Here is a 27,775-nt window from a genome sequence, read left to right as displayed (position 1 = left end):
TACCACCACCACCACCACCACCACCACCACCACACACACACACACACACACACACACAGACTTTTCTCCTGCCCAGGAAGCAGGCAATATCAATGGGAGAGCGATATGGGAACAGTGACCTGGAGAGATACTTCTTGAAGTCATAGTTCTTAAAAAATTAATTACACTAACTGATTGTCATAGCTCCTACTTAATGTAGGTTTGCATTGGTGCTTTATAATCCTGTAGTTTCAACACATTTCCCCCCCCCTCTGGTGCAACTTGGAATTGTATCATACTCCCATTACTGACAGTGGCTTACTGTAGTTGTGCTTCTTAGTTCCAAGTGGCATAGCAGGTCTTGCTAGGGAATGGGGAAAGTAAGGGAATATGCAATCTGAGAAAACCATTTCCTCATTCTTATACTTCTCAACCCAGAATTGTTGGCTATAAGTAGTATGGAGGAAAGTAGATTCAAGGGAATAAAAAGCCCCCTTTTTCCTGATTATTATCCAAGAAGCTATCGAAGACCCCCATATGAAGCCATCAGAAAAATCTACAGTAACTAAAAAAGAAATAACAAAAGCCTAAGTTTATCAGAAACCTGCCAGGCAAGGGAGCCGCTGGTTTAATGAATTTCATCTAATAGCCTCCCCTAGGGTCTTGAACTATTGAGTTTTATAAGGCTTTGTTTGGATTGTTTGTCACAAGAAGAAATTAGAAATTTCTGGAGTTCATCAGAATTTATAAATTAGGAGAGCTGTTGAACTCATTTGTATCTGAATGGTTTTTCTCTGAGCATATTCTTTGGAAACGCATGAGTCCACCAAGCAAACTATTGCTCAAGCTGTTTCAGCTTAAACCGTCTTCCAGTATATAAACTTTGTGGTTTCTGTATAGTTTATCTGGTTGGCAAGATATAAATGCTTCACCTTTCTCGTAGTCATGAGTTTTGGATTATACTTCATACATGCCTATGGGACAGACCACATCCTTGACGATGTAATCAATCTGGAGTTATACCACTAACTTAAGTATTTAGTCATGATAGAGGTCACCTGAATTTTAGTAGATGTTATGATTTGCTTCTATCAACAAGATAATTCCATAAGACAGCAGCTGTGGCAATATTTATGATGCTATGGAATCATGTATTTGATCATTGTGACACTGACAAATACTGAGTTGGTAATCTACTTCTAAGCCAAGTATTCCCAAGTTAAGCCAAGAAAACTGATCTTATCCCAGTTTGAAGCGTCTATTGAACCAGATATGGGGTACTATCCAGATTACTGAATTTTCTAATATCTTTGTTTGCCAGATCTCTTTAATTAACATTAAAGATCAAAGAAGATTTCCATAGGGATGGAACTACAGCATTCTTTCTTTAAGATGGTATATGTTCTACCTTGAAAAGGCAATAATAACCCACTGTTTTAACCCACTGTCTTGTCCAATCTCATGAATTTCTCAGGCAAGGAGAAATTTAGCCTTAGTAGCACTTAGTAGCACTTTAGCCTTAGTAGCACTTATCTGATTTTGCTGTTATTCTCTGAACCACAGCGCATAGGGTTTTTGGCTTCACTTTCAGAACCTTCTTTAAAGTGTGAAATGGGTTTTCCTGAGGACAGAATAAAGCAACCCAGAATTTTTCCTTGGAGATTAAAATTTGAAATTTCAAACTGAGGCTTACATTTTCTCCTTCTTGAATTAAGAGATCTAAAGACTTTTTTTTTTTAAGAGGGAAAATCAGTGAGCCAAACGGACCCAGAGGAATATCAGGGAATTTCCTGGTAGTGGACATCAGTTTATTGAGATAGTAAGTCCCTGTCTAATTTATGAGCAGTAGCCAAAAATTTCTTTCCTTTCTTTTCTCTTCTTTTTATTTAGTAGAACAAATCCATTATCAGTCATTGGGGGCCATACAATGACCCACTGTTGGCCAAAATACCTCTGTGAGATTGTCTGATTGTGTCCTACAGCTTTGACACAAGTCAACAAGTGTAGCTGAACATCAGATGGTTAAATATATAGTAAGATCAGCAAGTAGATTCATAGTTAAGGAGACCAGCTTTTCCTTGTAGGATCTGTATTTGAAGAATCTTCTACTTACATAATTTGTCTCTTACCATGCTCTATAAATAGGCATTAGTGTCCTGATCTAGAGAAGGCTAAGGAAGGCAGTGGACAGGTCTATGACTAAAGAAAGTGGTTTCACGTGGCATTAAGGATAGGATAGTATTGGGATTTGATACCACAGAAAAATAAGGTATGACTGTTTGCATTTATACCTCCAAAGTCCTGGATGAATCAATAATTTCACCTATTGGATTTTTCTATCAGATTTCTGTAAGGCATGACAAATTTTCTTTCTATCATAATTTGTATTTCAGGCCTTTATATCTTTAATTTCTGGTCTGTGAGGGTACCATGAAATTTCAAGTTACATGGATCACTCCATGACTTAATAAGTTCAGCTCCAATAATTCTGCTAATGTTAGTGGAATTCTTTGTCCTAACACAGTCCAGAGTTCCTCAATTCGGGGTTAATTTAAACATAAGGGCACTGGTAAATTAATGTCTCAATTAATTTTAACCAGATTATGAATAGGGGGATCTTTAGGAATTTCAAGAGGAAGTCTCTGGAAGGTCATTTCATCTGGCAATTCCACTGCCATAGTGAGTGTTTCTCTCTTAAGTGAGCAGATGAGGTACCACGAAGAAAGGAGGAATGTCCTTTTGTTAAAGTCCAAAAGTGATAACAATGTGTTTGGATATAGGATTAGGGGATTGGTGGGCTGGCCTCCACCTCTGACGGAAAGGTTGTGTGATTGTGGTAGGTTCACTGTTGTTTGGTAGTATCCATAAGGTATTCATTTCCTGTGTTTGCCATAACAGATTGCCACAGACCAAGTGGCTTAAAACAAAAAACAAACAAAAATTTTCTTTCAGTTCTGGAGGCTTAAAGTCTGAGAGCAGGGCACTGAAGGGACCATGAAGACTCTAGAGAAGAATCCTTCCTTGTCTCTCCCTAGGCTTTGGTGATTGTCAACAATTCTTGGCATACCTTTGGTTTTTAGAAGCACCACCCTAATCTCTGACTCTGTTGTTACATGGGATTCTCCCTGGATATCCTTAGTGTCTTCATATGGCTTTCCTATAAAGATACCAGTTTTAATAGGGCACCCTCTATCCCAGCATGACCTCATGTTTACTTAGTTATAACTGCCAAGGCCTGGTGTCCAACCAAATAAGATCACATTCACAAGCTCAGGGTAGACATGACTTTTGGGGGATACTATTCAACCTAATATCCACATCAATCATAAATTTGTATGTTTGTCTAGATTTGTCTAGATTCATAGTTAAGGGGACCAGCTTTTCCTTGTAGGATCTGTATCTGAAGAATCTTCTACTTACATAATTTGTCTCTTACCACTTTATCTCTTACCAAGCTCTATAAATAGGCATTAGTGTCCTGATCTAGAGAAGGCGAAGGAAGGCAGTGGACAGGTATCTAAACATTTATATTTAGATAAATGTTTCCACGTCAACTTAAAGGTGCAACAGGGAATTGAATACTCATTTTTCTGTTTGGGCATCATAATTTTCTCTTTTTAGTTCATGGCTAATACAGGATAATTATTTTTCCCATCCCCTCTTTTGCTTGCAGTATCTACAGGTGCACCTACCTGGGAATCTGGTCCCAGCAATTATTTCTATAGGAAACATATTATTGTTTAAGTTGGAAAATCTTAAGTTTATTCTGAGTTTTATGCCAGGTTTGATCTCTTCCCTTCTAAAAGTATTCTTTTGAGTGCTGTAGTTGAGGGAAGGGAGTTATTTTCCACTCTAACTTGCTTTTGCTAGTCAAATATCCCATTAAGATTTTTTTTCCAAAAAATAAAAAAAAGATTTTTTTTCCATTAAGATTTTCATTCATTGACAAACAACAAAAACAGATAATGCTAAGTGTTGTTTAATAATCAGTCTTTGAATTGACCATACTTTCATCTTTGTCTTGTTTATAAAACTGAGTAAGCGCCTAGCCAATCTTTACAGGGAATGTGTTTGATATGATTCTTAGGAGAGTGTCTTCTACTCTAATAGCCTTGCTGTCCCCACTGGCTGTCCTGAGGAACTCAGGATTCTTAACATTCTCTGTGGTCTCATCCTAGTGAGTCTTTTTCAACCAAGGCTTGACATATGAGGAGCCCACCAGTGTGCAAGCTAGTCAATATAAGCCTGGCAGTCCAGAACTATAAATTCATAAGACTATTCTGAGTTTCTCAGTAAAATGTTAGGATGGTCACTGATGGTTCTGAATTCTGACCTAGACAGTTTTAAACTCTGCTTTAAGGTTTTCCAGTTGTCTGATTTTAAGGGGCTACTGAACATTAGGTGATTTACGTAGACCAGAGGGACAGTAAAGGGAGTCAGAACTAGGCAGAGAGCAGAAGGTAGAAAAGGCATGTGGGTGGGAAAAAGAGGTAGATTTATACATGGTATGTGTGTGCTCATGATAAATCTAACAGATGGACAGTTTTAAGCTTTTCACCTTTTTTATTAGCTTTACCTTAGCTATATTGTAAAGGTCCAAATTTGAATCTAAATATTGTTTGAAGCTTACTCAAACCAATCAAAAGTGTTGACCAAAGATATTAGGGATCTTGTTTTATCTCTCTTTTAATGTACCCCTTAGATGATCAATTTTTGTCATATCAAAAATTTGCCAAAGTATGGGACACCTAGGTGGCTCAGTGGTTGAGCATCTGCCTTCAGCTCAGGGTGTGATCCTGGGATTCCAGGATTGAGTCCTGCATTGGGCTCCCCGCAGGGACCCTGCTTCTCCCCCTGCTATATCTCTGCCACTCTGTGTGTATCTCTCATGAATAAATAAGTCCATAAAATCTTTTAAAAAATTGCAAAGTAGCCACTACAAGTTCATATTACTCTTGGTGGAATTATGACATACATATAAAGGCACAGCAGCAGGGGTTGGAATTAAGTGAGAATACATGCAGCAAGCCAGATATCTGCCAGGAAGAATTGTAGATGTATTCATTAGCAGGTGAACCCATGCGGAGTTTGCTAGGAGTCAGTAGGAGGCATTGTTTATGTAACCCATGTCTTGGGCCCCTTAACCTAAAGTTCAACCATTTCCAGTCATTGATTTTTTAAATTTATTTATTTATGATAGTCACAGAGAGAGAGAGAGAGAGAGAGAGGCAGAGACACAGGCAGAGGGAGAAGCAGGCTCCATGCACCGGGAGCCCGATATGGGATTCGATCCCGGGTCTCCAGGATCGCGCCCTGAGCCAAAGGCAGGCGCCAAACCGCTGCGCCACTCAGGGATCCCCATTTCCAGCCATTGAAATGATAAATCGACGGCCCTGGAATATGGAGTATGGTGAGACAAAATCTCTTCTAGAAGCAATTTCTTACATATAGACTGGACTAAAGAAAGATATTGTAAGGTTTTGACGAGTGACCCAAGGCAAAGATGTCTAAGAAAGGAAGACAGACTAAAAAGATCTTTTATTCATCTATCCTCAGGGTCAGTTTAGAGGTAGATTTATCAGACCTATGTATGCAATGTATGCCCGTATGCCCCCTATCTTAAGAGCTTCCTCTCATAGACAGAAAACATGAGAGGCAAAAAGAACAAAAGATGGTAAATAAATGCTTTGTCAGATTTCCAAGAAGGAATTTGAATAGAAATGTACTGGAAGTTAAATGATTCCTGAAGGATAATGATTGAATTTAAAATAATTTCAGCTAGGGAGTTCAAGGAAAAGGAATGGGAACTCAGATTTAATCTTGGAGACTCTGTGGCCATGACAGCTGAGGACTTCTAATTAGGGAATACAGAGGGTGTTGGGATGTATGCTGTTAATGATATGGGATCCTGGGCCAAAATGGATGAAGGGATTTTGGCTAGATATCACTGGATCTCCCAGTCTGTTGAAGCTCCCCATAAAACCACCAGGAAAAACTTTTGTGATTGAAAATAAAAAAACCTTACAAGCTGGGTTTATTAGGAACTTGTCAAGCAAAAGTTCCATTGACCAAATGAATTCATCAAATTATCTCCTCAATAATTTGAGCACTTGGGTTTTAAAAGGGTCTTTTTTGTTTTGTTTCTTTATTTTTGGTAAGGAATTAGTCGTAGGGGAGTTTTAAGGCAGGAGTTACTAAGACTGAGATCTGGGCAGAGACTGATAAGCATTTATAAGTTAGATTAATTGGTGAAATAATCTGTGTTTAAACAGTTTACTGTTTATAATCTTGTCTTTCTGGAATACAAAACCAAGCAAGCTATTGCTGAGCCCAGTGGGAAAGAACTTGGGGCTCTGTGGACAGAACTCAAACAGAAGCCAGAGATATTCTGGCTTTTTTCAGAATTTCCAGAACAAGTTGCAGAACAATTTTGTAAATTTCTTTTGTCATATCACCATATTATATGCATGGCTCTTCCATCAACCTCTTTACTCTGAATTATGATACTCAATCTGCAGAGCACAAAACCTCTCTTGTTCTCATCACTTCTTTCTTCCTGATCTCTTCCCAGCTGATGGACACTTGTTTAGGTCCTGCATTTAGAAAACTGCACTGGTCACTGATGGGCAAAAATCACTTGACCTCCCTGCAGTTGCTTCAAAGTCACCTGCTCCTGGACCGGGGGCCCATGTGGTAACCTCTCCTTTCTTGACCTGCCTGAAGGGCCAGCAGTGTCCTATACCACTGGATAGCATGTTTTATATGTAGGGAGATGTAGTAACCTTCCAACAGAGATCAAGAGCACTCGCAGAAGAAGAGACATAATTGCTGGTTGTGTGTGTGTTCTTTTGCTAAAGGAAAGGAACTTTCTGAACTCTTTGTTCTTCAATAACAGTACTTTGGCACAACCCATAATCCTAAGGAGAGCTGCCAAAAAAAAAAAAAAAATGCAAGAGGTTTTTACCTGAGGGCTCTTTAGGGTAATCTGCCAAAACTTACACAGAGTCACAAATGTGGCCAAATTGCAAAATAAACAAAGAACATAGGTATCTTCTCTAGAAACTGGAGAGCGCACAGCACTGGAAGCACCTTGATTTCAGACCTGTGGCCTCCAGGACTTCAAGAGAATAGATGGCTATTGTTTTAACCTACCCAGTTTATAATCATTTGTCATGGAAGGTGCAGAAAAGAAAAACCTTTCCTTGCCTCTTCCACCTTCTGGTGGCTGCAGGTGTTTCTTTGCTTGTGGCTACATCAGCCTAATAACTTCTTCCATGGTCACATGCCTCCTCTTCTTCCTCAAAATTTCTTTGACCTCTGTCTATAAGAGTAAATGTGACGACATTTAGGGCCCAGCAAGAAAATCTAGGATAAGCTCCTTTGCTCAAAATACTAACTTAACACATCTCTTGCAATATAGAGTGATATTGGAGGGGCAAGATGGCGGAAGAGCAGGGTCCCCAAATCACCTGTCCCCACCAAAATACCTAGATAACCTTCAAATCATCCTGAAAATCTATGAATTCGGCCTGAGATCTAAAGAGAGACCAGCTGGAATGCTACAGTGAGAAGAGTCCGCGCTTCTATCAAGGTAGGAAGACGGGGAAAAAGAAATAAAGAAACAAAAGGCCTCCGAGGGGGAGGGGCCCCGCGAGGAGCCGGGCTGAGGCCGGGGCGAGTGTCCCCAGGACAGGAGAGCCCCGTCCCGGAGGAGCAGGAGCTGCACCAACCTTCCCGGGCGGGCGGAAAGGGGCTCGCAGGGAGGTGGAGCAGGACCCAGGAGGGCGGGGATGCCCTCGGGCTCCCGGGGACACTAACAGGCACCTGCGCCCCGGGAGAGTGCGCCGAGCTCCCTAAGGGCTGCAGCGCGCACGGAGGGACCGACCGGAGCAGCTCGGAGGGGCTCGGGCGGCGGCTCCGCGGAGGGGGCTGCGGGGCGGGAGCGCGAATCCAACAGCGCAGGCCCCGGGGCACAGGGCGCCTGGACACAGCCCAGGATCCGGCCTCCCCCGGGACAGGCAGAGGGCCCAGGACAGCGAGGACGCTCCTGCCCCGAGCTGAGCAGATCAGCGGCCCCGCCCCGGAGCCTCCAGGCCCTGCGGACGGAGAACCGAGAGCCCGAGCCCCGTAGTTCCTGCAGAGGCTGAATCCAGGCTTCCAGAGCTGCCATAGCAACTGCTGCTGTTCCTCCTGGGGCCCCACGGGGTAAACAACCCCCGCTGAGCCCTGCAGCAGGCAGGGGCAGAGCAGCTCCCCCAAGTGCTAACACCTGAGAATCAGCACAGCAGGCCCCTCCCCCAGAAGACCAGCTGGACGGACCAGTGATACTCCCCCGTGTTCCAACACAACTTGTTTCTGGCCACTCTGCACTGAGCAAAATGACTAGAAGGAAAACCTCACCTCAAAACAGAGAATCAGAAACAGCCCTCGCTCCCACAGAGTTACAAAATCTGGATTACACTTCAATGTCAGAAAGCCAATTCAGAAGCACTATTCTACAGCTACTGGTGGCTCTAGAAAAAAGCATTAAGGACTCACGAGACTTCATGACTGCAAAATTTAGATCCAATCAGGCAGAAATTAAAAATCAATTGAATGAGATGCAATCCAAACTAGAAGTCCTAACGATGAGGGTTAACGAGGTGGAAGAACGAGTGAGTGACATAGAAGACAAGTTAATGGCAAAGAGGGAAACTGAGGAAAAAAGAGACAATCAATTAAGGGACCATGAAGACAGATTAAGGCAAATAAGTGACAGTCTGAGGAAGAAAAACCTACGTTTAATTGGGGTTCCCGAGGGCGCCGAAAGGGACAGAGGGCCAGAATATGTATTTGAACAAATCCTAGCTGAAAACTTTCCCAATCTGGGAAGGGAAACAGGCATTCAGATCCAGGAAATAGAGAGATCCCCCCCTAAAATCAATAAAAACCGTTCAACACCTCGACATTTAATAGTGAAGCTTGCAAATTCCAAAGATAAAGAGAAGATCCTTAAAGCAGCAAGAGACAAGAAATCCCTGACTTTTATGGGGAGGAGTATTAGGGTGGCAGGATATATTCAGGGTCCTAAATGAGAAGAACATGCAACCAAGAATACTTTATCCAGCAAGGCTCTCATTCAAAATGGAAGGAGAGATAAAGAGCTTCCAAGACAGGCAGGAACTGAAAGAATATGTGACCTCCAAACCAGCTCTGCAAGAAATTTTAAGGGGGACTCTTAAAACTCCCCTTTAAGGAGAAGTTCAAGTAACTCTGAACGTGAATGGGCTTAATGACCCCATCAAAAGGCGCAGAGTTTCAGACTGGATAAAAAAACAGGACCCATCTATTTGCTGTCTACAAGAGACTCATTTTAGACAGAAGGACACCTACAACCTGAAAATAAAAGGTTGGAGAACCATTTACCATTCAAATGGTTCTCAAAATATACCCTAAAAACTACAGAACACTTCTGAAAGAAATTGAGGAAGACACAAAGAGATGGAAAAATATTCCATGCTCATGGATTGGCAGAATTAATATTGTGAAAATGTCAATGTTACCCAGGGCAATTTACACGTATAATGCAATCCCTATCAAAATACCATGGAGTTTCTTCAGAGTACTACAAAGCTGTGTTCATCAAGACAGTGTGGTACTGGCACAAAAACAGACATATAGATCAATGGAACAGAACAGAGAACCCAGAAGTGGACCCTGAACTTTATGCTCAACTAATATACGATAAAGGAGGAAAGACGATCCACTGGAAGAAAGACAGTCTCTTCAATAAATGGTGCTGGGAAAATTGGACATCCACATGCAGAAGAATGAAACTAGACCACTCTCTTGCACCATACACAAAGATAAACTCAAAATAGATGAAAGATCTAAATGTGAGACAAGACTCCATCAAAATTCCAGAGAAGAACTCAGGCAACACCCTTTTTGAACTTGGCCATAGTAACCGGAGAAGGACAAACAGTGTATGTTCTCATTCATTTGGGGAATATGAATAATAGCGAAAGGGAATATAAGGGAAGGGAGAAGAAATGTGTGAGAAATATCAGAAAGGGAGACAGAACATAAAGACTTCTAACTCTGGGAAATGAACTAGGGGTGGTGGAAGGGGAGGAGGGCGGGGGGTGGGGGTGAGTGGGTGACGGGCACTGAGGGGTACACTTGACGGGATGAGCACTCGGTGTTATTCTGTATGTTGGTAAATTGAACACCAATAAAAATTAATTTATAAAAAAATAAAAAAAATATAGAGTGATATTTATTCTTTTCCCATAAGTATTAATCTATTAGTTCAGAATCTTGAGAGACAAATGAACTGATAGGGTGTGTGCATGTGTGTGCGTGCATATACACATACATAGAAGAAGAGAGGGAAAGAGTGAGTGAGATTTATTTTAAGGAGTTTTAAGGAGTGACTTACAGTTATAGACTCTGGCAAGTCCAAAATCAGCAGGGTAGGCCAGCAGGCTGGAGACCCAGTGAAGAGTTGATGTTGCAGCTTTAGGCCAAAAACAATCTGAAGAGTAACATCAGCAAGATGAAAGAGTAGGAAGCCCCAGCCCTGATTTTCTCATAGAAACACCAATTTCACTGAGGTTCAGAATCCAATTAATAAGTCGCATTTCTCCAGATGAGCACAAAACTGAGAGAAGCTACCGTAAATGAACAAATGGAGAAATGAGTGTTCTCTAGAAATACTGGTTATAGATGGGGTTGGAAGGGCTTGAGGTAGGAAGGGAGGACATCAGGTGCAAGGGGAGATGCAGGAAGATAAATACATGTGCCTAGAAATCCTGGAATATTCTGGGTAGGTGACAGATTTTAGGGATACCTTATGGATTGTAGGTAGTGAAAATTCCACTAGCCTGACTATAACTCTCAGAAAGGGAGAGGGGAAGGTGACATCTGTGCTGTTGATTAGCATGTCCAGGTTCCCATGGAAATCAAGCAGGGAACAGATGCTCTGTAGATCGTCAATGTACAGCAGGCAGAAGCATGGTTGTGAGCACCATGCCTCCAGAGAACTGCTAGCACAAGATGCATGTGATGGTGAAGGAGTGCCTTGTTGGGCCCAGTCACCAGTGCCACATGGATACAGGGCCACTAGGCTGAGTGAGGCAATAGGTGTGGAGAGCAGATCTGGTGGGCCATTGAGGGTGTGCTATCAGGGGCTGGCCACAGTCAAAGATGCCAGTAGAACTGTGTTCTAGTATTCAGTGCTGTGACTCTAAGAGCCCAAGGCCCCACCTCTGTCCCCTTTCACAGTAGGGCCCAAATGTTCCAGAAGGGGTCCTAATGACCCTATAACAGATCTATCTTTAATGGGGATGTACCCTTACCCCAAACAGTGCTCTGTCACCCTAGGATCTCACCTCTGAGATAAGCAATGGTTCAGTTTGGACTTATTTGCTCCGCAAAACAGAGGTAGTTGGTCATGATTAATAAGGGGCTAGAGAATCATGGTAGTTAAACTAAAATTATTTTGGGAAAATCTGAACAGAACCAAAGGAGTATAGCGATTGCCTTAGGAATGTGTCCTTCCTCTGCAGAATGGAAATGGTTGCTTCCTTCCCAGATGCAGTGACATTACTGGCACGGGGGAAGTTTTTTGAGGACACATATCCCCAGACTTTATTAGAAGAAACTCAAGAGGGAGAAATAGAGAATTCAGTTCTATACTGAGTTTGGCTATGGGCAAGGCTCTCGATCTCTGTAATTCCAGGGGGCATGAGTTGGAGGGGATGTTTATGAAACTCACTGTGGGCTAAGGTATTGATTGGATGCTTGATTTAATGGTAACATAATGCCCGGTTTGCCTGAAGTGCCTACATTTGGGTTTGTTTAACCTAACAGTAAGTGTTATATATAATTAGGTGTTATTTTTAAAATACTGAGGAAAATCTTTGTGACACCAGGATAGATTTCCAAACTAGCAGTAGAAATACTATTGTCTTGACTTAGACATTGAGATTCCTCATGGGATTGTTTAGAATTACAAGCAAATGGATGAAATTAACAGCCCTGATAAATGGCAAAACTTGCAAAGGAAACCTCACTTTTAAATAAAGATCCTATTCTTATGTCAGGGGCAAATAGTTTTCATTTCTGTCAGCTGAAGACCTCTGGTGAGAAGTGAAATATAGTCATGAGAGGAGAGGAGTCTGTACAACATGGATGCTTCTGTGACAGGGCGAGGTGGTGGGCATTTAAGGAACCTATGGGGAGCCAGGATTGGGGCAGGGTAGGAGGAAGCTTCCTCTCAGGGCTGTGGATGTGTCAGGCCCCACTATAGGGATTCATGACGGATAACACTTTGCACCATCACTGTTTTCAGCCTGTCCACCTGCATGAGTTCACTTCCTTTTCACAACAATCCTATGACGTTTCTCCCATTGGACACTTGAGGAGACTGACATACAGCAACATGTAGGATTTTGTGCAAGGTCACCCAGTAAGGTGGCAGAGCCTGGATCTTTTTGATTTCCAGATGTTTGTGTTGAGAGCTTTCAAAGAGGAAAGAGGAAAGAATAGTATTGTGGTCCATCACGTATTCACCAAAGTAGGCTCCACAATGATGACTATTTTATTATTGGTAGGTATTTACCTTCTGTCAATATTTTGCTGAACCATGTTCATGTTACCAACTCGGTGGCCCTTTATCCCTATGTGGGTAAGACATTCACCTTGAGGAGATCTGACAATAATTCTCACATATCCATTGATACCAGTCCACATTCACTTTCCCCCTTGTCTCAGATAGTCTTATAGATGTGTCTAGAGTGCTCAATCCCATTTCCTATCTCACAATTGTTTTTTTACCCAGTAAGTTTGAAATATAAAGATACAGCAGGTATCTCTTCTTCATGGGGCTGCCCATGTCATAGTAGAGGCTGCTAAAGTATACTGGCAAGGGAAATCCAGCTCCATTCATGTGCTTATACATCACCTGTGGTGAGGTTCAGCTACAACAGCAGATTTGAGTAGGTCCAACAGAGACCATTGGCCTCTAAAGGCAAAAAGTGCTTATTACCTGGCTCTTTCACTGATGTTTACCAAGCCTTGAGTTTAACTGTCCCTTCTCTTGACCTAGCTCCGAGTTAGAGTTTGGGGCTTTCTGGCATAGAGCAATCTGTGCACATGGACATTGATTTAGAATTTTAAAAAATTTTTAATTTATTTATTCATGAGAAATGCAGAGAGAGAGGCAGAGACATAGGCAGAGGGAGAAGCAGTTTCCAGGCAGGGAACCTGATGCAGGACTCGATCCTGGGACTCTGGGATCATGCCCTGAGCCAAAGGCAGATGCTTAACCACTAAGCCACCCAGGTGTCCCCTAGAATTTTTATTGATATTATTGATATGTAATGTTCATTTATTATTGTCATCAATTCCACTTTTTCTTCTACATTACAGAAGAAATTAAAGAAAACTGCACAGAATTAGTAGCCAATACAATGTGAATACTCAATAGAGTTAGTAATTCTTTTTTTTTTTTTGATAAGGATATTGTTGATAGCATAAGAGTTGTTTTGGTCAAATCATGGCAGATATCAAATTACGATCCATGGAGGAAACTGAAAGGGGAGTCCCCATTGTTCAACTTTCTTTTCCATGACAAACTCGCCATGAGGCCCCTCGGCATCTGAGGGCAAAAGGGCTAAGTAGACAGGGGTCTCTGCTCCTTCTTCTGGGCTTTTGATGCCTTTTGGTCCACCCATGTCTGTTCTCAGCCACCCAGGGCAGCAGGCATTCAGGAAGATCTTGTCACCTCTTCTCTGCTCACTCAGTTTCCTGGCATGGATTCTGGACAGAATGGTGATACCCATCTTTGATATTCCATAGGTGACTAGTTTCGTATCAGGCCAGCCCTCCTTCTTGTGCACTCCATTCTTTACGTCTTCCACAAACTTGTCCATGAGCATCCCCAGCTCCTCCTCTGTGATGGCCTCACTTGTAAACTTCTGTTGCAGTTCTGGGCTGCACTGTTTAAGGGTTACGAAGCCCATTACGCTAGACACATTCACCACTCTGCCTAAAATACAACACAAAGAGTCACAAAGAATGGCATGCATGAGAATGATGAATACCAATATTGCTAGTATTTTGTCCATTTGGGAGACAATTTCTCGTTTGCTCTGAGGGTTAATGAAGACTGCCTCTGCGACTCAAGGACATGCTGCAGTCTTGAACCTTGTTTTACCCATAATGTCTCAGATGATGTGACAGAAATGATCTAAAGGGACTGAGTAGTGCCCAGATGTTCCACAAAGAAGAGAGAGTGCCCTATAGAGGAACATGGCAAGTACAGTGTAAGAAGGCACTCCCTGCCGTCACGGGTAGAGAGCCAGTTTTCCTCATAGGTCCCCTCTGGGACTGCCTGGAGACCTTCTTATAGTCACCTGAGCAGTGCTCTATGAACAAGTGTTTAGTAGCTCACAATCAGCTTCTGAGTTTAAAGATGGCCTTTTGAAGGTGAACAGACTACATTGGGGTAAGTCGATTTTTACTCTGCTGTGGCCAGCTAAAAGCAACTCACCTCAGTGGGCTGAATTGCATGATGTTTTCTCTGGGTTTGGGATATCATCTTCTCAGGAGCAGTGACAAAATGCCTGGCTGTATGGTCATGGAAAGGGGCAGTGGGAAACTGTCATGTTATAAAGAGATGCTCTAAAAAGAAATGAAGTCCATGCTGTACCATGGATGAACCTTGATAACATCATTGAAACAAAGAAGCCAGTCACAAGAGACCACTCATTATATGGCTCTCCATATATGGGATGTCCAGGGGAAAAAAAAAAAGTAGGGACAGAAAGTAGATTGGTGGTTGCTTGGGGGAGGGGGGCGTGGGGAACAGAGGGCTTATAGATAAGGGTACAGGAACTGTTGGGGTGATGACAATGTGCTAATCTTGACTCAGTGATGGTTCTACAACACTGCCCAATTGCTAAAATCTACTGAGTTGGATTCCTGAAAAGGGTGAAGTGTATGATAGGTGAATTGTATCTCAATAAAGCTGTTAGAAGTGTAAAGCACTGACGCTTTTCTCACTAACTCTTTTTTGAAAGTATAGTTAGTATTTATAAGAATGAACTTACATTGACATGTATAAGTCATTAGTCTCATATTTTTACATTTATTTATTTAAAATTTTATTTATTTTAGGAAGAATGAGAGTGCATGAGCTGGCGTTAGCAAGTGGGAGAAGGGCAGAGGGAGAGGAATAGAGAGAATCCCAAGTAGACTCCCCTCAGATTGCAGAGCCTGACTCAGGGCTCCATCACATAACCCTGAGATCGTGACCTGAGTCAGGTGATACCAAGGATCAGTAGCTTAAAGGACTGAGCCACCCAGGCACACCTATTTTGATATTTAATTGAGTCTTTTCAGCATTATAGAAAGGTCATGAGATCATACCTACAGTCGGAGCTAAGAAAATTAGGAAACTTTCCTTTTTTTAATGTAAATAAAATATCCAGGAATGAAAGTCATTGCCACTTAAATATGAGTTTCCTCCCACTAAGGAATGGCAGTGCCAAAAAAGTTCAGTGGAAGAGATGATACATGGATGGCACTCTGACTCTTATAACGTGGTGTTGAGAGAAAATTAAAACAAATTGTAGAAACTATGTTCTTAATGTATCCGTTTTCTAAGAGGAACACCTTTAAGGAAGGGGTCTTTTACTCCAGTACTTTATTTCATCAATAACATGTTAAGTGTAACGTTAATGGGACCTATTTGTCAAATGTTTTAGTGAGTACTGCTGAAAACTAGACAATACTTACGGAAGAAATTAAAGAAGACAGAAAGAAATGGAAAAACTTTCATGCTCAGGTTTGGAAGAACATATATTGTTAAAATGTCTGCACTACCCAAGGAATCGACGTATTCAATGATTTCCCTATCAAAATAATACCAGCTTTTTCATAGAGCTAGAAGAAACAATTCTAATATTTGTATAGAACCAGAGAAGAGAATGGTCTGGTTTCATCCTTCTGCATGTGGCTGTCCGAATTTCCCAGCACCATTTATTGAAGAGACTGTCCTGTTCCCAGTGGATAGTCTTCCCTGCTTTGTCGGATTTAGTTGACCATAGAGTTGAGGGCCCACTTCTGGGTTCTCTATTCTGTTGCATTGATCTATGTGCCTGTTTTCGTGCCAGTACCACACTGTCTTGATGATCACAGCTTTGTAGTACAGCTTGAAATCCGGCATTGTGATGCCCCTGCCTCTGGTTTTCTTTTTCAATATTGCCCTGGCTATTCGGGGTCATTTCTGATTCCACACAAGTCTTAAGATGATTTGTTCCAAATCTCTGAAGAAATTCGATGGTATTTTGATAGGGATTGCATTAAACGTGTAAATTGCCCTGGGTAACATTGACATTTTCACAATATTAATTCTTCCAATCCATGAGGATAGAATATTTTTCCATCTCTATGTATCTTCCTCAATTTCCTTCAAGGGTGTTCTTAGTTTTTAGGGTATAGATCCTTTGCCTCTTTGGTTAGGTTTATTCCTAGGTATCTTATGGTTTTGGGTGCAATTGTAAATGGGATTGACTCCTTAATTTCTCTTTCTTCAGTCTAATTGTTAGTGTATAGAAATGCCACTGATTTCTGGGCATTGATTTTGTATCCTGCCACATTGCTGTATTGCTGTATGAGTTCAGAGATCTTAGGGTGGAGTCTTTTGGGTTTTCTATGTACAATATCATGTCGTCTGAGAAGAGGGAGAGTTTGACTTCTTTGCCAATTTGAATGCCTTTTATTTCTTTTTGTTGCCTGATTGCTGAGGCTAGGACTTCTAGTACTATGTTGAATAGCAGTGGTGAGAGTGGACATCCCTGTCGTGTTCCTGATCTTAGGGGAAAGGCTCCCAGTGCTTCCCCATTGAGAATGATATTTGCTGTGGGCTTTTCATAGATAGCTTTTAAGATGCTGAGGAATGTTCCCTCTATCCCTACACTCTGAAGAGTTTTGATCAGGAATGGATGCCGTATTTTGTCAAATGCTTTCTCTATATCTATGGAGAGGGTCATATGGTCTTGCTTTTTATCTTGTTGATATGATCTATCATGTTGATTGTTTTACAAGTGTTGAACCAGCCTTGCATCCTGGGGATAAATCCCACTTTGGTCATGGTGAATAATCTTCTTAATGTATTGTTGGATCCTATTGGCTAGTGTCTTGTTGAGAATTTTTGCATCTGTGCTCATCAGGGATATTGGTCTATAATTGGTGAATTATAGAAACCAGATCTTTGGAATTAAGGTGATGCTGGCCTCATAAAACGAGTTTGGAAGTATTCTGTCCCTTTCTATCTTTCGGAACAGCTTTAGTAGAATAGGTAGTGTTTCTTCTTTAAACATTTGATAGAATTCCCCTGGGAAGTCACCTGGCCCTGGACTTTTGTGTCTTGGGAGGTTTTTGATGACTGCTGCAATTTCCTCCCTAGGTATTGGCCTGTTCAGGTTTTCTATTTCTTCCTGTTCTAGTTTTGGTAGTTTGTGGTTTTCCAGAAGTGCGTCCATTTTTCCTAGATTGCCTAATTTATTGACGTATAGCTGCTCATAATATGTTTTTTTAAAAGATTTTATTTATTTATTCATGAGAGCACACACACACACACACACACACACACAGAGAGAGAGAGAGAGGCAGAGACACAGGCAGAGGGAGACGCAGGCTCCAGGCACGAAGCCCGATGTGGGACTCAATCCCGGGTCTCCAGGATCACGCCCTGAGCTGAAGGCGGTGCTAAACCGCTGAGCCACCTGGGTTGCCCTCATAATATGTTTTTTAAATTGTTATTTCCTTGGTATTGGTTATAATCTCTCCCTTTTCATTTGTGATTTTATTAATTTGAGTCTTTTTTCGTTTTAATAAGGCTGGCTAATGGTTTATCTATCTTATTAATTCTTTCAAAGAACCAACATGCAGAAGAATGAAACTAGACCATTGTCTTACACCATACACAAAGATAAACTCAAAATGGATGAAAGATCTAAATGTGAGACAAGAATCCATCAAAATCAGAGGAGAACCCAGGGAACACCCTTTTTGAACTTGACCACAGCAACTTCTTGCAAGATACATCTATGAAGGCAAGGGAAACAAAAGCAAAGACGAACTATTGGGACTTAATCAAGATAAAAAGCTTCTGCACAGCAAAAGAAAGAGTCAGCAAAACTAAAAGACAACCTACAGAATGGGAGAAGATATTTGCAAATGACTTATCAGATAAAGGGCTAGTATCCAAGATCTATAAAGAACTTATTAAACTCAACAGCAAAGAAACAAACAGTCCAATCATGAAATGGGCAAAAGACATGAACAGAAATTTCACCAAAGAAGACATAGTCTGAGCAATTGCACTACTGGGGATTTACCCCAAAGATACAGATGCAGTGAAATGGCAGGGCACCTGCACTCCAATGTTTATAGCAGCAATGTCCACAATAGCAAAACTGTGGAGGGATCCTTGGTGTCCATCGAAAGATGAATGGATAAAGATGTGGAAAATATATATAATGGAATATTAGCCAATAGAATGGCAAATACCCACCATTGCTTCAATGTGGATAGAATTGGAGGGTATTATGCTGAGTCAAGTAAGTCAATTGGAGAAGGACAATCATTGTATGGTTTCACTCATATGGGGAATATAAAAAATAGTGAAAGGGATTATAGTAGAAAGGAGAGAAAATGAGTGGGAAAAATTAGAGAGGGTGACAAACCATGAGAGACTCCTAACTCTGGGAAATAACTTAGGGGAACGGCAGGTGGGTGAAGGGATGGGGTAACTGGGTGATGGGTACTGAAGGGGGCATTTGGAGGGATGAGCACTTGTTGTTATGCTGTATGTTGGCAAATTGAACTCCAATAAAAGAAATACATACATAGACACACAAAAGAACCAGAAAAGACACGAATGGCCAAAGTGATGCTGAAAAAGAAAATCAGAGCAGGAGATATCACCATTCTGGACTTCAAGCTATATTGTAAAGCTGCAGTCATCAAGCAGTATGACACTGGCATAAAACCGGACACATAGATCAATGGAATAGAATACAGAACCCAGAAATGGACCCACAAGTGTATCTTGTGGACCCACAACTAATCTTCAACAAAGCAGGAAAGAATATCCAATGGAAATAAGGGAGTTTCTTCAACAAATGGTGTTGGAAATCTGGACAGCCACATGCAGAAGAATGAAACTGGACCACTTTCCTACACCATACACAAAAATAAAGTAAAACGGATGAAAGACCTAAATTTGAGATAGGAAATCCTCCCAATCCTAGAGAAGAAAGTTGGCAGCAACCTTTTTAGCCTGAGCCATAGCAACTTCTTACTAGATATATCTCCTGAGGCAGGGGAAACAAAAGCAAACATGAACTATTAGGACTTCATTAAGATAAAAAGCTTCTGCACATCAAAGGAAGTAATCAAAAAACTAAAAGACAATGACGGGGCAGGGAAAGATTATTTGCAAATGACATATCTGATAAAGGGTTAGTATCTAAAATCTAGAGAGACCTTATTAAACTCCACACCCAAAAAATACATATGTTCACACAAATGGGCAGAGATGTGAAAAGATGACTGTCCAGAGAAGATATCCAGATGACTAATAGATACACGAAAAGATGCTCAACATCACTCATCATCAGTGAAATATAAATCAAAACCACAGTGAGATACCATCTCATATATGTATGAAATTCTAAAATTAACCACTCATGAGACCACAGATGTTATCATTGATGGGGGAGGGGAGGGCAAACTCTTTGGCACTGCTGCTGGGAATGCAACTGGTGGACACTCTAGGAAACAGTATAGAGGTTCATTAAAATGTTAACAGTAGAGCTTCCTTATGACCCAGCAATTGCACTAATGGTATTTATCCAAAGGATATAAGCATAGTGATTCAAAGGGGTACATGTATCCCAATGCTTATAGTAGCACTATTAACAATAGCAAAATTATTGCTAAACAGCCCAACTGTCAATCAATTAATGAATGGATAAAGAGAATGGGACATATATACATATATAATGGAATATTACTCAGTTATCAAAAGGAATGGAAACCTGCCATTTGCAACAACATGGATGGAGCTAGCAAATAATAAATAAATAAATAAATAAATAAATAAATAAATAAATAAATGCATGTATTATGCTAAGCAAAATGAGTCAGCCAGAGAAATGCAAATATCATATGATTTCACTTATGTGGAATTTAAGACACATATAAACATAGGGGAAGGAAAGGAAAAATAAATTAAGATGAAAAGAGAGAGGGAGGCAAAGCATAAGAGACAATTGTAGAAACAAACTAAGGGTTGCTGGAGGGCAGGGAGATGGAAAGTGGGCCCAATGAGGGATGGGCATTGAGGAGGGCAATTGTTGGGATGAGCCCTGATTGTAATATGTAACTGATGAAACATGGAATCCTATTCCTGAAACCAATTCTACACTAACGTGAAATAAATTTTTAAAAAGTTTAGTGAGTACTTCTCAAATATATATTACTTACAACTAGTTGAATTTCCTTCAAGGGGTGTCTGGGTGGCTTAGTAAGTGAAGCTTCTGCCTTCAGCTCAGGTCATGATCCTGGACTCCTGGGCTCAAGCCCTGCATGGGGCTCACTGCTCAGCAGGGAGTCTACTCCTCTCTCTCCCTATGCCCTTCCCCCTGCTCTTGCTCCTGTTCTCACTAATTCTTTCTTTCTTTCTTTCTTTCTTTCTTTCTTTCTTTCTTTCTTTCTTTCCTTTCTTTCTTTCTTCTTCTTTCTTTTTCTCTTTAACTCTCTCTCAAATAGATAAAAGCCTCAAAAAATTTATTTAAAAAAATATTACCTGCCTTTTCCATAATAGAAATAATACATATTAGTGATTCAAAACTGCAAAACACAGAAGTGTGTGAAATAAAGGGCAGGACAAAGGGAAGACAAGGCCCGAGGAAGCCACACGGGGTAACTGGTGTACCAGAAAGGCAGCCATCTTTACTCACAGGGGCTCAGGACCATTTTCTTACATACCTGTAGCATTGACAGCAGAAGGAGAAACTCTACTAAATTTCCGTAGGCTGTTTGTAATGAAGTGATGACATCTTTTCTATTCTGTGTTGTCTGTCTCAGGGGGTCTAGGATTAGTTATGAAAATACTGATCTATGTAATGAAGGAAGTCTGACGGGCAGTAGAATGGTTTTGAAGGTAAATTGCTAGATGTGGGTGCCTCTGCTAGTCCCTCTTCCCCAGGCCTGTGCACTCACTGACCACATCCCAAAGGGGGCAGGGTGGCCACTTGGGGGCTCCTCGTAGGAACTGAGTGAGACTGTAGATCCTTGTAGTCTGACAGCTCAGGACAGGAAACACAGGTGCAGGAACTTGTGGAGCTTCCATAGCAAAGACTCTAATGTACACATTTTTGTCGTCAAGTGCATTCATAGCTTTCAAGGGTAATTTTAGAGACTCTAAACTGGAATACACACGGCAGGCATATGGGCTAGGAAGTGTATGGGCCATCCCAAAGTCCTTGTGCTAAGGGTGTGTGAGTGCATTTGAGTGTGTGAGATGTGGGTGAGTGTGTGAGACAGAGACTCTAAGTGAATGTGAGTGTGACTGCATGAGTGTGTGACACTGTGATGTAGTGTGTAAAACGGTTGCCCTTTCATAGTCATTGTGAAAAGCAGTCCCTCAAGTAAGAAAGGACTCTTGCACTGGTGGGGCTGCAGTGTGTGTCAGCTTACAGTTCATCCAGACCATTACTCTGCAAGTGGCAAGGGATATATTTTTAGGAAATCTCTGTCTCCAAATCTCAGTGTTCTTAAGCAGAGCCACAGTGAGGTGGATATTTTAGACATCCTCTCCTCTGGGGTCACCACTTCAAGTGCATTCCTTGATTCTCAAGCCTATTCAAGGGGTGCTAAGTCCACAGCCATTTCTCATGATTTTATGATTCAACATTCATCACTTTCTCTCAAAGATTCATATTTTCTCATATCAAGGTTAATAGTGTTAAGCATCTGGAGTGATAAGGGATTTTCACAGAACACTTCAGGGTTTTAAATGTGCCTCCAGTTGTTTTCCCTGAGTTGCCTGAGGCCCTGCAGTGAGGAAGACATTGGTCCCAATCAGCAGAGTCCTTTTTTTTTCTGTTTATCTTGCCTAATTGGGTAAGAAGAACAGAAAATTCACGTGGAGAGGTGCTCCAGTGGAAAATACTTGAGGTCCTGGAGTAGTGGGAAGGACCATTAGTTAGGATGCCACATGACCTCAGTCTGCAACCCAGCTGTGCTTGTGACCTTGAGATCTATTATTCTTCCATGTTCCGAATGCGGATAATATCTAAAATGCCTCGCATATCACATCTAGCCACCTATCCATTCTAGAACCACAAGATGTCAATATGTGTTTGTGAGCAAACTTTTCTACTGTACCTTCTCAAATGAAGATTGAGAACATCTTCTTTAAGGTTTCCTTGGTTAAGTGTAGCCATACAAGTCTGTATTTTCTCCTAGTACTTTAGCTAATATCTGATGAACAAGAGTTTTCAGATTTCAAATGTTTGCTCAATTCCTTACCCATGAGTATACTTTAATATCTTTTAAAATAAGTGCATAAATAATTTAAAATAAAAAACAACAGTTTATCATTTTATGGAGATTATCCTTCAAATAAGGGAATATGAATTTGGAGGAATGAGATAGAAAAGCCATGCAATGTGGGAAGGGATGTTCATGGCCTTGATACAGATTGCCTAGTTAAGGTTGGTGGTGGCCACCTGGTTGGGTAGATACTTATCTTTTTTGTGGCTAAATTATTTTAGTAGAACTCTTTGAAGAAAGGATTGAAAAATATGAAGAATCAACATTAACTATCTCTCAATGTCCTTAAGGTCACAATTCTCTTTTGTTTTGTCCTTCCGTGCCTAAAAACAGAGCCAATAGAGCAGACAAAGGCCTTTAGAATGTGTTCTGCACCCTCAGAGATCTTGTGATGTTGTTCAAGACTGTTCTTTGTATCCTAGTTTCTGAAGTATGGGAAAGGAGGAACAGTATTGCTTTTGGTTATCCTAGCTAGGATTTCTCCCAAACAGTATCCCCAGAGAAAGTCATGTCCTGGTCACAGGAAATACTGTGGCTGCCATCCCTCCAACTAAGAAAAGAACTCTCCTCTTGCAAAAGACAAGAAAACCCTCTTTCACAAGGAGAATATAGCTTGCCTGTCCATGTCCATGCAATCCAATTTCCCTGAGTCAAGATCAGTAGTTTGATTAGAACCTGCCTTAGCAAATCCAGGAGAGCGCTCACTCCTCATTCTGGTCCAAGGCCAACAGGCAGCAAAAACCAACACTGTTGAGGTAAGTGAGATCCGAACTCAGCCAGAAGTCATTTTATCTTCTAAGGGGAAAACCTTTAAGATGTATGGGGGTGGCACAAGGAACTCCATCCCACCCTCAAGTGTTGTGGTGAGTAAAGGAGTCAGTGACATCTGAGAGCTGCCCTGTGACATGACAGTGAAGCCGGTGTTGGGGGAAGTAGGAGAACTTTCCAGGACAGAAGAGGAATTGGGGGGCAGAATGGGGAGTCAAATGTACCTGCATGTAGTCTTTTTGAGGGAGACATAATCTTTCTAAAGTATCAGCTTATCTTAATTAGTGTAGTACATGGGTGGTGGTTCCCCCTTCAAGTTCACATGGGGTAAGGATTATAGTAGTTTACAACTAAGGAATGATGGTAGTCTGTTTTGTGCAGAGCATTGTAGAAGTTAAAGGGTAGTCCCTGAGCCCAGACTTTGGCAGGTGTTGACAAAGATCCCTACAAGTTATGCTCAGAGCCTAGGCTTTCTTTGCTCCTGAAGGACTTTTTGGAGTAAGTGAGCACTAAGAGAGTACCAAGAATGCCCAGAGAGGAAAAGACTGAGAACCATGGTCTCTTAGGATTGTTGCTGTGATCCAGAAATGGCAGCTGAGTGTCTGTTGTAGAGCTGTCATGGAGGAGAGGCCTGCAGACAAAATCCATAGGACAAAATTCATAGGATCACTCTTAGGACCTGATTCCTGATAATCAGGAGCTGGGCATGGTGACCTCATTAAGCATGGAGGGGTTTTTGAAAATGGTAAGTGTTGTGGAAATGTAGTTGTTTTAGATTAGGGTGTCGTTGAGTGCTGGAGGGGTATGATTTGCACATGGTGAGGAACAAGCAGGAAGGAACTATGTGTGTGTGGAGCTCTAGGAATGTTCTAGGCAGTTAACAGATTGTAGAGAGGGGACCTGAGAAGTTTGAGTAGTGAAGAGTCTACTGGTCTGAATAAAATCACTCAGAGGGGAGAGGGTTAAAAAGGGTCCAGGAAGGAATCCCAGAGCACTCCATCTGTGAGTGGTATGTCAGAGTAAAGGGCCTCACTGAGGAGAATTTTGAAGGAAGACTTAAAAGCTAAGACAGAGCCTCAGATGAAAGCAGGACACAAGGCACTGCTGACTCCCAGACAATTGTGTAAGAGTCGTGAGGCAGAGCAACACAGACCCGGGGGAGGCACAGCAAGGAGGCCAGTGTGGCTGAGCAGGGAAAGGGGCCAGGGCACGTAGATGAGACTAGAGAGGCAGGGGCCAGATCCTGCTAGAAACCCCACAGCTTGGGTTCCTCATCAAGCTCACCTTGGGGTTTCATTAGAGGCAGCAGTTCTCTACACACATTTTGGGTGCCAAAGAAGTTTGTTTTCAGTGTCACTTCTGCTTGAATAGGTAGGGGTGTTGGATCACCAGCTGTTAGGAGAGAAGGAGAATAGATTAATAAATAGTAGCATCTGAGAAGATTCCCATACACTTGAGTAACTTTTTTTTTTTTTTGCATGTTTATTCTGTTAAAATCTCAGCAGTGTCTGGGTTAGTGAGCTGTATGGTCTCAAGGTAATTTATCGGTTGTGTTGATGCCGTGTAGCTGTGTAAGCTGGCATTATTTGGGGAGGCTAAGAGAAATGTGCACAATGGGATTTCTGTTTATCTCTGTTTGGAATTTGTTGTTTCTTACAAAACAGGTTAAATATTCACTAAATGGCTCAGATCCAAACTGAGAGAAAAACAAAAAACTAGGTCAGGTCCCAGGCATCCATATCGAGCCAAGGCACTGTGGCTGGAAAGGTTTACCCTCCCAGAGGCTTCTGTCTCTCTGTGCCTCCAGTCTGACCTCCCCCAGGGAAGCCCTTCTAGGCCCCATAGTTGTGGTTCAGGCATCATCCCCAACCCACTCTGGGTGGTCCCCTAATGGAGGTCTCCTGCCCTAAGTGTTCCCATTTCTTACTATCAAAGTTGATGCCCGCGTTGTTGACCAGCACGTCCAGGCCCCCATACTCCTTGCACAGGAAGTCACGCAGGGTGCGGATGCTCTGCAGGTCATCAATGTCCAGCAGGTGGAAGCGTGGGCTCAGGCCCTCGGCCTGGAGCTGCTGCATAGCTGCCCGGCCCCGCGCTTCATCCCTGGCAGTGAGCACCACGTCCCCAGAGAAATTCCGACACAGGTCCCTCGTGATGGCGAAGCCAAGGCCCTTGTTAGCTCCGGTCACTACTGCCACACGGGGGGCTGATGACATGGTTGCGTGGAGTGCAAGCACCAGCCTGTGTGGTGAATGGGTGATGCTGTGGGCGACAGGAAGGGCTGGTGTTGCAGAGCCCTGGCCACAGTCAGAGATGCCAGTAGGACTGTGTTGTATGATCCAGCAGTGTGGCTCCTAGAGCCCAAGGCTCCGCCTCAGTTCCTCCAGTGGAGGAGGGACCAAATGTTCTAGAAGATTTCTTAAGGACATTATCGCAGGTCTTTCTTTCCAGTAGCTGTACCCTGAGCCATACTGGGACTAGGCTCCCTTAGGGTCCCTCCTCTCAGACAAACAATGGTTCTCGCTGGACTGAAATGCTATCTAAAGAATGTTGGTTGATGATGGGCTATAGGGCTAGAGATTTTTGGTAGTTGAACCAAGATAATTTTGGGAAAACCGCAACAGAAAGAAAGGAGTACAGATATTGTCTTGGGAATGTGTGCTTCCTCTGGAGAATGGGAATGATTGCTTCCTTTCAAGATGCAGTGAAATTTCTGGCACAGAGGAAGTGCTTCTGAGGACACAGATCACCTTACTTTCTTAGGAGACACTGAAGAGGGAAATATAGAGAATTTGGTCCTGTGCTGAGACTTGACTGTGGGCAGGGCTCTCCCTCTGTGTGATTCCAGAGGGCTCCTAGAGGGACAGGATGTTTATGAAGCTAACTAGGGGCCAAGTTATTATTGGATGTTTGATTTAGTGTTTAATAATTCCCTGTTTGCCTAAAAGGGCCTACGTTTTAGTTCTGTTTAAAGTCACAGTTAATAAGTGTTCTATATAATTAGGTTTTGTTTTAAAATATCAAGGAAAAAAGGATCTTTGTGACAGCAGAATATTTATGCGAATTTTCAGTAGAGATCTATCGTGTTGTCCCAGACATTGCTATTACTCCAGTGTCTGTTTAGAAACGCAATAAATAAATAAATAAATAAATAAATAAATAAAATCCTTAGTCTTTTTGAAGTTAATGACTTTTAAAGTGAGAACCCTAGAAGAAGAACCACTTTCAGGACTGGAGTGGGACTGGAACCAGCAAGTGGATATCCTGATGTGCTTGTATGACATGGCCCTACTGTCCCTGAGGTGAGTGGAAATGGGGCCATGGCAGCAATGCAGAGCTGGGGTTATTGTTGACTTAGACTCTTGCACCCTGTGAGTCAAACACATGTGAAGGACTCTTGTACTTCTCAGCAAAAGAGACAAAGACTGGAGATTGTTATGGGGGTGATTTCCCAAAGGATGGCCATGCACATGGCTGTCAAATTGGGTGGAAGATAGTAGCCCTGGAGGTTCCATATAGGTCCAGACAAGTAAAGACCCTATTTCTGGACCAAACTTTGAGTAAACCCAGAGGAAGATGCCAATGTTCAAGCAGTACAGGAGGATGAGAACAGAAGATAGTGTGACAATTTAGCCTAACGGGTTACATTTCTGCAGGCCAAGCAACACATTTTCCTCTGCATGGAGTGGTTCCATAGAGAACTGGAACAGGCATCTCAATCCTTGCTTGTCTCAAACACCAGATGAAAAGTATGTAGGGCTTACACACATTCATGAGCATGTATTCACACTCAACATGGGCGGGGGGCAAGGGACTTTCCCCACTGCTTCACTGGGGAATGTGGGGAAGAGGGGGTTTGGGAGGATGCTGCCTTGACCTTACAATTCTTTCCCACACCATCTCAACTTCCTTTGCTTCCTGCTCACACCATGGTCCTGGGACCAGGGCTGCAACTGTGGAAATAAGAAGCAAGGATAATGTCTAAGCAAGAAACTGTGTAACTATAGCTTTAAATCTTGATGTCAGAATTCCTAAGGACATAATGGAGTGGACGGTGCCTTCCCCTGTCTGGCAAAACTGGACTGACAGTCAACATAGCTGTATTGCACAGTGGTTGTGCCAGCCCACTCGTCTAGACCTATGCAGCCCTGACCTATAGGAATGGGAGTGGGCAGGAGGGAAGGCACTAGATTGAGTAGTATCATTGCAAGTCATCGGGACCAGCACAGATGTTGACCTTGAAGTCCCTCGAAGGTGAGTGAAGATTACAGGGAGGAGGAGAATGAGGGTAAAGGCACGAATAATGGGTCTTGCAATAAGAGGCATCCAACAATACACAGGTGCCTCGAGAAGCTCACTGCTCTGAGGAGAGGATACCATCTCTTAGCTCAATTATACCAGATGCCCAAAAGGC

General features: G+C 42.1%; 1 protein-coding gene and 1 long non-coding RNA gene across 2 annotated transcripts in view; one reads left to right on the top strand and one right to left on the bottom strand.

The window, feature by feature from the left end:
* LOC129502226 (uncharacterized) overlaps nt 1-18,745 on the top strand; it is a 50,064-nt gene extending 31,319 nt beyond the window's left edge. The window contains exon 3 of the long non-coding RNA XR_008662906.1: nt 17,907-18,745. This is a non-coding gene — a long non-coding RNA (uncharacterized LOC129502226). The remainder of the gene's footprint in view (nt 1-17,906) is intronic.
* LOC129502222 (carbonyl reductase [NADPH] 1-like) lies at nt 13,426-25,698 on the bottom strand. Its single transcript, XM_055313753.1, has 3 exons — nt 25,289-25,698; nt 24,646-24,753; nt 13,426-14,011 (listed from the first exon to the last, which is right to left on the bottom strand). Exons 1-3 carry the CDS (start codon nt 25,575-25,577, stop codon nt 13,530-13,532), a joined length of 879 nt encoding a protein of 292 aa, XP_055169728.1. The 5' UTR covers nt 25,578-25,698; the 3' UTR covers nt 13,426-13,529.
* Between the last annotated feature and the right edge of the window lie 2,077 nt (nt 25,699-27,775).

This window comes from Nyctereutes procyonoides, unplaced genomic scaffold, assembly GCF_905146905.1.
Source record: "Nyctereutes procyonoides isolate TBG_1078 unplaced genomic scaffold, NYPRO_anot_genome, whole genome shotgun sequence".
In the NCBI taxonomy this organism is placed as follows: Eukaryota; Metazoa; Chordata; class Mammalia; order Carnivora; family Canidae; genus Nyctereutes; species Nyctereutes procyonoides.
The sequence above is the reverse complement of the archived record's forward strand: the minus strand, read 5'-3'. Positions and strand labels throughout refer to the sequence as shown.